Genomic DNA, 9,993 nt, shown 5'->3' on the forward strand with positions numbered 1-9,993 from the left:
TTATCGGATATTCAATCGTCAAGTACTACCTTGACCGTCGGAGTGCACCCGGCAGGCACCATGCCATTCATTACTTCTCTTATCTTGCAGGAATGGCTCTCGGCTCTGGACAGGGCAGATTTTGCTTCAACAGTATCAAAACCAAAGGTCTTGGTTTAAACTCACCCTAATTAAAATTGAAAAACACATTTGAAACAAAAAAAAAAAAAACCACACGTTAGGGAGACAGGTTGAGGGATTTAAACATTAAAGTTACACTCTCTCTAATAGCTTAAACTTTTAAAGTAAATAGTCGTTAACAATTTGCAAATCATACACTAGTACAACTAGTTTTACATGATCAGGCAATCCACGGACGATTGGATTAACTCGTTTAACATTCAAACGTGAATAACTCGTTTCAGCATAATGTAAAAATATATATATATATATATATATATATATATATATATATATATATATACTTACCATCTCATTAGTACCCTCTTCTCAACAAACAATGAAATATGACAAAAGAACACAAAAGTTCACTTCCATAATTTATAACTTAGTTAACGCAAAACAGCTAGAGTACAACTTAATGTTACAATACAGATAAATGGTAATGGTACAAGACTCAAATCCAACCTTTTTTCATACAAAAAAACTCTTAACTGCACTGGAAGCAGAATGAGAAAGACAACACAAAATAAATAAGCCACCTAAACCGACAGGCTTGCTTCGGCCAAACAAATAAATATGATTACATTACACAACTCAATACTCGATACATTAGCCATGGCTTATTGAATAAAACAGCAGTGCTCTTCTCAGCATTCCAACATCCGGAATCAATCATCCATACTCGGCAAATAATCTATGATCAATGAAAAAAAGTGATCCTTCCATTCCACAAGGCTAGCGAAAGGCACAAGACCACATGCCAACGGCAGTAACAGAAGCACAGTTGTATAGAACAGAAATCGCCTGATCCAGTATGGAAATATTGTATCGCCCTTCGCCCCAGGAGACACAGCGATGGGACCATTGAGAAAAAGAAACAAAATTGAAATAAAAACATTTGAAAAGAAGTGCAGCAAGCATAGAGCCTCCCAATATACGAGCCAATGATATCCACTGCCCCCCAATGTGTCTATGCAGATTTTGCCTGCAAAACCACATGCCCCTCCTAATAGCAAGACTATGAAAGTAACCGGCATCGTCTGTTGTGAAGTTCCTGAACGCTGGATCAGCAAATAAGCAATTGCCAAGATCATTAACATACCAAACAGCATGCGACTTACAACTTGAGCCTGACAACTTAAAACCTGGAATCCCGAACTGACAGATGCCATTGGTTTTGGGATCCACCAGGACGACTTGGACTCCTGAAACAGAAGCAAGACATCAAAACACATTTCCTAATAGAAAAAGAAAGCAAATTGGAGTAAAGCAGCCAGAGTATCAACTAATCATCCATTACTAGTGTATAATAATAGAAGCAGCTGCACCAGCCACAACTTCTGCAGCTAAGCGCAAACCCATTCAGAAAGTGACTTTTTCTTCAAATCTCAAACAACAGTATGTATATACAAACATAGTGTAAATTATCAAACATTAAAACCAAAAAAGAAAAAAGAGAGAAGCCATTTAAAAGAAGTTAGCATTATCCTGGTAAATATACATTTAAATTTTTTTTGGTTGTAGTCCGTGCTACCATCAGCATTTTGGATTTTTAAAGATGTGAGAAATCATTGTATTGAACTTTAAGCCTAGAAACAAGATTCTGTGGTAAGAAAATCTTAAAACAATGCCAAACTCCGAGGACTAAGAGAGACAACAATTCAGGCAAAAATATTCCTCCGTCCTATTGTTTCAATAATTTTCTATGTTTGGTTTGGTTAGATAGAAAATAGTGAAAAGTGAAGGAAAATTAGTTATTTTATTTCTACTTTTATTATTTTTTAAAATTTTAGAAGTTAAGATAGCATAAAAAGGAAATTTTTGAGGGAAAGAAGTTTTCCATAACCACTAAACTTTTCCATGATTTTTTCTACGAGAAACACTGGAAAATCTTGCTTCCTTGGGGAAGTTATGTAAGCTTACAAATTATGCTCTTTCTTTTCATCTCTCTAAATAAAATGTGTTTATACATAACTTTTTATAAGAATGGAATAATCCATCTCTCTAAATGTCCTAAAAAACAATTTTTTTAGATTCTTTATTACTTATATTTTTTTATAAAAAGGACCAAATATATCTATTGAAGACAAATTTATTAGACCTAAAAAAACAAAAGGACAATTCAGGTAAACAACAATATTTTCTTTCATGCTATTCAAACCATGGAAATGGTAATATCCACAACTTTCTAGAAGAATTTTCATGCTAACCAAATGCATGCTTGAAAATTGATTTTCATTATAAAATAGATTTTCGTTTCATTCACTTCACTTTCTTTAACTTTCAATTTCCATTTGAAGTTTCCATTTAAACCAAACAGACCCTACCTGTTTACAGAGAAAACTTAACTCCATTATGGGCTAATTCAAAGCAAAAAACAGAATAACCCTACTGCTATATAATGAATATTAACTTGAAAAAGGGGATTGCTCATAGAACTGTTACAACAATCCACTCAATGAAAATAAGGGAATATTGATCTAATTAGCAAAGCATTTTCTAGGAAATATTTAATAAGGGTTGTGAATTATAAGAGCTCAGGCTACCAAGGTGCACAAGTGGGTTAAAGTTTACTAGCAGCCACTTCATGCAAATGAAGTCAAAAGTCCAACACTGGGGAATGGTCTCTTTTGATTATCAAATCATGTCGCAAAGGAAACAAGGCAATTGATCCTAAAGAAGTCAAACAGTTTGCATTACCTCAAATCTAAATGATGATTAGATCTAGCCAATATTAAAACACAATCCTTACCATGGTAGGTGTACAGGATACAGTAGCTTCAGTAATCCTTTTGGGCGAGTAAACGTAAGCTCCATATGCAAGGGATCCCAACATGACAAACAAACCAGCAACGAGACAGTCCATGCACGTTCTAAGCAGCTCAGCATGTCTGGTGTCTTCCAGTTGATTTTTGAATTTTTCAGCTTTAAAGGATGCATTTGAAATACCCAATGATAATTTAAACCTCTCCAAAAGATTTGAATCAGTTTTAAGAGAGAGCTGTTCTTCTTTAAGTTTCAGCTTTTTCATGCTAAGACTGATCTCAATTCTCTTGAAGTAGTTTGAGCGGGCTTGTTCAATCACGGACTGACTCATAACGGACTGTAGTGTGCTTGGAGAAACACACGTCAACTGTTGATTTCTTTGTCCATCAAGCAAGGCAAGTTCCCGGTTCAACAAATCTGGATGAATATTCTCTTCGGTCTCTTCGAGAGTGCCGCAGCCTTCTTGAGTGCTGATAGCGTGTGGAACTGCTTCTGACTGACAATCTTTTACACCAGAATTGCATGCAGAATCTCCTTCTGTGTTGAGAGACATTGGTGGACTCACATGTGAACAATAATTTTCTTTCCTTAAATGTCTCAGAAGCTCTCCTCCTTCGCTTTGAGAAGATTCATTGATTAATCTCAGAGTCATCAAAGTGCTCCGAAATGATTTTTCAAAGTTCCTCACAAAACAGTCAAACTTGTCCCCAAAAACCTGTTTTTTACGTATATAAGCAATCAAAACACAATTGCACAATTTATTGCTTTAAACATGTGAATACGTTAAATATTGCTGAGTTACAAGAAGAAACTCTAAGAAGCACGGACACGGATACGGGACACGGATACGACACGACACGGACACGGCAAATCCCAAAAAATTAGGACACGGACACGGCGGGGACATGGCGAATAGTATATATATATATATTATATATGATGTAGTACTTTAAAAATTACTGAGTGTAACTATTTTTCATCAACCTCATAATGAAAAAATTACACAAATCATAACTCATCTACTGTAATAGTGTAATGACTGCCCTTAAATATCTATTTGTTTTGTCTAAAATTGCATATTAACCTTACAAGTTTAAAATTATTATGTATTGACCACATAAGTGAGTAAAAGTTGTTAATTAACTTCACATATTTATACTTTAACCCAATTTTCTTTCAAAAATTATCTTTTAGACCCCCGAAAATAAGACACGCTTGTCGGACACACACCCATGGCATGTCGGACGCGTGTCCGCGGAGTGTGCGTGCCGTGTCCGAAAATTTTAAAAAATAAAAAATTCCAGACACGTGTTTTGGTGTGTCCGACACGTGTCGGGGCGTGTCCGACACGTGCCGGACACGGATTCTTTGCCCATTTTGGCGTGTCCGTGCTTCCTAGAAGAAACTTAACATCCAGAGTGAATGGATGAAACAGTTTATGGTATGGCTTACATTGGCTAAAGATTCTCTGACAGCCAAACTGCAGATCTGCAAGCAAGTAGATAAATTTAAATCAATCATAATCCATTCTTATCACAAAAAAGCTAAATGACAAAAATGAGTGGAAGAAATATATAAAGTTGCAACCCCCACTGTTAATGGCGGGCATCACCTCAACGTGCCTAATGTTTCATCAATCCAATTGGAGCAACATCTGGATGATGCATGGCTGAATGGTTACCAGCGATGGATAATTTCAACCATCTAACCTCTCTGTTGTCCAGACAGGCAGTAGATGTGTAGGGTCCATAAAAATGTACAACAATCAAATTTATGCGAAAAGACATGTGTCAAGGAAAAATAAAATATATTGATGGAGAAACATGCTGTATGAATGCATAGATCCATTTATGGGAAGCAAAATTTTACTACACATGTTGGTCTTAAAAGAGGATATAAGAAGTACCCTAGAAAGATGATGTACAGACATCCTTTCCCCAGTTGCATCTGTCTTTTCCAGGACCTGTAACAACATGCACAGCATCCATATTATCAACCAAAAAATACATAATGCTAATTTAGAAGGAGCAAACAGAATCATGAGAAGTTTCACAGGGTGTTGCTAAAATATCATTTCACAGAGGTTACTTGAAAGGTCACATGATAATTTGAGAAGAATTGTCCAAAATATTTTTGAAGCTAATGCAGGGAGGCTTGTACCCAGGCAGGGCACAAGAAAAAAAAGTCTTCAGCCTTGGCCTTTGACATTACAGTAATCCTTAAATCATATTTTAAACTTGACACATGCTTTGAGCCTTCACACTTATGTAATTCACTAATTCAGAAAAGAAAATGTAAAAATTAGAATAACTATGAATATGTTATTTGGGAAAACGGAATAAATAAAAGCGCCAATGGGCAAAAGCTAAACTCCTTTTAACAAGTTAAGTACTTATAAAAATAAAATTGAAAAAAAAAAAAAAAAAGACTCTAGAAGATGATCTAAAAGTTATAAATTCGAATTTTGTAGCTTTATATCCTGGAACTTGAAAGTATAAACAACTCCATATCCTTAAAAATATGCATGTTATCATAGTTTTTTTTTATTATTTTTTTTTAAAAAAAAAAAAGAAAAAAAGAAGTTAACAAGTAAAAGTCAAATTTGGATTCAGCTGTCATCACATATCCCCGAGCCAGCAAATTCATTTAGTGGAATATTCAGATATTTTGAATGTATTTATAACAATTCTAATCTAACAATTTCCTTATTTCATTAGATCATAAAATATTCTAATTCTATCTTCCAATTAATGCATTTACTGAATAATATGCCAAAATTAAAGGCAGCGAGCAGACTAATGTAATAGGATGTTAACTGGCCTATTGTAAATTATCTCTCTCCAAAGCCATTAAATAATGGTAGCTTGTATAGGGACCAACTGGTCATGCAAGTCTAGCAAGCTAATCAGCTTGCTTCACAATGAAGACTAACAGCAATTTTTAATTGGAAGTTAAGTGGATGGTGGTAGCTTGTACAGGGTCCAGAAATAATCCTTTTCCTATCCCGTTTCTTAAGTCTTGGCCATGAGAGTCTAGTAAGGCTGATTATCTTGCTTCACAGTTAAGTCTATGAGCAATTTTTAGAGGTTGGAATGTTTGATTAAGGTGTCGTTTAATAACCCAATTAAATGTTCGAAACTAAAATTTTCAATGGTTTCTCTCTTAGGTGCATTTGATATTTGGTGTATCAGTTATCGCTTGAAATGAAAAGTTTACTTACAAATAGCTATGAACTTCAAGTAAAGAATATCACTAAGTACTGAATGCTTATAACACAATATGGACTGACAAGAATACCCCTTTTTTTTTTTTAATTCTACAAATTCATCTTTCAAAATATTCAGGATATTAATCTAACACTAAAACTTTATAGTGTTCAATTTCTAGTTTTATTGAAAACATCTAAGTACGTTATGGGGTACTCTCACAAATGGACTATTAATGCGGATTCCGAAACCTGAATTACGTGTACTCTCTTATTCCCCTCACCATCACAAAACATGAGTATGAGACTATGAGTATAGGATATGTGTCCAATACTCCTATACACAAGCCTAAATCAGGCATCCCCTTATCAACTACATGTGATTAAGCAATGGAAAAGGAGAGAAGGGGGGGGGGGGGGGGGGGGGGGGGGGGGGGGGTTGGGGGGGGAAGAAATGAACTTGAATCTTATAGCAGGAAAGAATTCAAGAAAACCCATTTTCACCACATTTCTATTTCATTTAAATTCTAATGGAGTAAATCCTAAAAGAATAATTTCACCGTTTATTAAACTATTAGATAACATATTTAAATTTTAAATATATACGATGCGTCTATATACCTGTATCTAACCTTCGATTGCATTTAGGTGAAACCAAGTCTAGTCCAATTACTTTCATATTTGAAATTCAAGGAGGTCCAATACTAAAACCCACATCTAACCGGAAAAAACACCAAGACCATCATAAATATGTCTATGTAACAGTTTAAACACATGAGGTGCAAGAAAAACTAAACACTTTGTCCTTACTAATGAACTTTTCAAAGCAGATCTTTAATTAAATATTGAATTTTCCATATGGATAATCTTACAACACGCGCCAAGCATTAAAACCTCCTAAGAGCAAATGCCTTCCATATGAATAATCTTAGAACAAGCACCAAGCATTAAAAGCTCCTAAGAGCAAGTGGTTCTACTTCTATCTTCAATATTCTAGGCATCTATCTTCCTTGGTAACATTGAATGATTGGTCTCCAACTAACTTCATCAATGCCCCTGTGAAATCAAAACTACAACAAGGAAGACTCATGAATTTGCTTCAACTCATAGATTTTCTTCAACTCCATAAAACCATAATATAAACTGTCATTATGTATTTCAATATTTCAATATCCAAAAATTTAAAGACTAGAAAAAATTTCATTATGTATTTCAATATTGACCCTTTTAATCAATGGAATTTTTCAGTCCACCGCTCTAAAATATGTTATATATATCCCATTAACATACCATGTTGGGGCGTGTTAAGGAACATTAAGGGGAATAGACGGCCATGTAGCAAAAATCAAATGCACATCCTAATATTAATAACAAGGTGGCAATTGGTAAACATTGTTGCTGCGAGGATAGTGGCAATTGGCAATAAAACTTGCTATGAGGGGGGTAATGTAATGTGATATTGCTACGAGCAAAGTGGCAATTGGCAAACATCCTTGCTATGAGGAAAGTGGCAATTCGCAAACATCCTTGATATGAGGAAAGTGGCAATTGGCAAACAAACTTGCTATGAGGGTATAATGTAATGTGATTTTTACACTTGTTTCCTTTCAAGTAACGTATCGGTCTAAAATCATAGAAATAAAATTTACTACCCAAAACTACAATAGGCTACCCTGATCAAAATTGGCCACAGAACCCCCCAAATCCTGTGGCAGTCTGGTATATTTTACCAAAAAAAAAAATCATCTTTATTTGGTTTCACAATTTTCTTAATGAAATTAAGATAAAAGTAATCACCTTTTGAGCAATAACATTAATTCCCCGATTCTCGATTTTTGAGAGAGAAAAAAAAATCAAAACAAAGAAGCAGAGTTTGAAAATTTCACGACTATATATGAAAAACAAAACACCAACATTATGTATTTGCTTATAAGTAACAAACAGATCGAACCTGAGCAACAACGGCCGCAATCGACATTCCAAGTGGAAGTGCAATCGCCTCGACATCGCTCTCTCTCTGTCGAACCGAACCGATCAAAACTCTAGGGTTTCGTCGGGTACTCGAAATTCGAAAACCTCTCTGTGTCGAATGCGAAGAACAACAACATGAGGATGACGAGGACGACGGTGGCAAATCAGAGCCGTCCACAATGTGTGGTTTTTGCTTCTTCTTCTTCTTTTTCATGACGGTGGGTTTTCCAGCGTCGATGGTGGACTTTGAAAGGCGAGGTGATTCGACCGTTGGATTGGGAGAGTTGGAGGTTTGATCGACGGCGGCGATTGGTGGGTGGTCAGTTTGTGTGGCGGCGATGGGCGGGGATGATTGGAGACTTTGCAGGGAGGGTGAAGGGTCGTCCATCGCCTGTCGAAGGGGTGGGAAGGGACTGGGAAGGTATAATTTCAAATATTTTTGTGTTTTTAGAGAGAAACAAATAGTTTATAAGATATATATTATATATATCGAAGGGGGGGGGGGGGGGGGGCCTCATTAGTCATTAGTCACAAATCAGATCGGTTTGTTCTTTTTAAAGCAAGTAGCTTTTTTTTTACATTGAATTTGGGGTAAAGTACGAGTCCGTGTCAAATTAGAATTTAGAGTGCTAAAAATATATATATAAATGAAAAAAATGCACTATTTGGAGTCGGCTTTCCCTGAATTTAAAAACAAAACATACACTTTTTATTTACTTTACCGTCAAACAAGGGAGATAGTTGAGCACCTTGGGGTATAAAAAATAATTTGATAAAATTTAATCATTTCGTGTTGTAATTAGTGGTGTATATTATCTCACAGGGGTAGTTTAGTCTTTTACCAACTTGTGACACTTTTCATGAAGCTTAAGGATGGTACATTGTACTTAATACTCAATAATCAGGCTTATTTCTAGTTTTTGATGAGGTTGAAGGCGTGATAATTAGCTACACGTTTATCTAGGGGCATTAATGTCTTTTTCTCACAATTGCATTGAACCTTTTCACGCTTCTCTAAGTATGTTGCATTGCTTTGAAGATCACATAATTAAGGTGCATTGCAAGTTTTACACTTTCAGCAACAGTTTTGTGTATTATGTGACAAGTGGCGTATCTAGGTGTATTTTTGTCCTTATACTCAGAGCCCTGGTGTGTGACGCGTAATAGTAGTCCTAAAGTGAGAGTATATACACTGAGGTGCAATTCTTTAGCTCTAAGTTTTGGTTAAGAAGGCCAAAAAGTGATGTGCACGTGGGTTGGTATATTGTTGGTGCACTAGAGGGCAAAATAGTTGAGTTGGCAAGCGCATTGTGGTCCCATTGAGAGAATGTCAGAATATTTCCTGGCCAATGATTGGGTGCAGCAGCTAGGTGTATATCTTCATTGGAGTAGCGATTGGATCGAATTAATAAGTGTATATATACACTGTTATAGCAATTCTGCAGGTTTGAACCTGTTTTGCAAAACCCTAATTTGACCTACATTTTGTATGACTCGAGAGCTGAACATGAATGGATTATTTTTGATGATTTGAGCTTGGAATCCACTTATAAAGATGATTGGAGTGATTACAATAGTGTTGAGTAGTTTGGTGTCCATTTACTGTTAGTTTTTTGGTGCAAAGTCTGCTTTGGGGGTTCACATTTTATTTATGCTCGTTAGGGTGTATTATCAAGGCTGAGACATGTATGACTCGTTTTTTTTTACATTTGCTGAGTACTTGAGCTATGTACTATTGCAAATGAAATTTGTATCTCAGACCTGTGATTTGAGTTGTTTTCTAGTTTAGCCCTCTGATTTATGTACAATAGTTATATCTTACAATACAATGTTTGATCTGTAATAACCCATTCCACCACATGGTATGATATTGTCTGCTTTGGGTCCGA

At 35.6% G+C, this 9,993-nt stretch overlaps 1 protein-coding gene across 1 annotated transcript; it reads right to left on the reverse strand.

Moving 5' to 3' along the window:
• Nucleotides 1–507: 507 nt before the first annotated feature.
• LOC132267265 (protein CPR-5) lies at nt 508–8,547 on the reverse strand. Its single transcript, XM_059768384.1, has 5 exons — nt 8,085–8,547; nt 4,835–4,891; nt 4,381–4,416; nt 2,915–3,643; nt 508–1,367 (listed from the first exon to the last, which is right to left on the reverse strand). Exons 1-5 carry the CDS (start codon nt 8,490–8,492, stop codon nt 831–833), a joined length of 1,767 nt encoding a protein of 588 aa, XP_059624367.1. The 5' UTR covers nt 8,493–8,547; the 3' UTR covers nt 508–830.
• Nucleotides 8,548–9,993: the final 1,446 nt, after the last annotated feature.

This window comes from Cornus florida, unplaced genomic scaffold (assembly GCF_030987335.1).
Source record: "Cornus florida cultivar Cherokee Brave unplaced genomic scaffold, ASM3098733v1 CherokeeBrave_3.0.0_Hap2_Chr07, whole genome shotgun sequence".
In the NCBI taxonomy this organism is placed as follows: domain Eukaryota; kingdom Viridiplantae; phylum Streptophyta; class Magnoliopsida; order Cornales; family Cornaceae; genus Cornus; species Cornus florida.

Bases quoted from the DNA above. Each gene is read 5' to 3' on its own strand.
- LOC132267265 (XM_059768384.1), bottom strand. From the start codon at position 8,492: ATGGACGACCCTTCACCCTCCCTGCAAAGTCTCCAATCATCCCCGCCC. The intron at 4,892-8,084 runs GTTCGATCTGTT...ATGTTGTTACAG, and splicing joins TTGCGGCCGTTGTTGCTCAG to GTCCTGGAAAAGACAGATGC. The intron at 4,417-4,834 runs GTACTTCTTATA...ACTTGCTTGCAG, and splicing joins CTGTACATCATCTTTCTAGG to ATCTGCAGTTTGGCTGTCAG.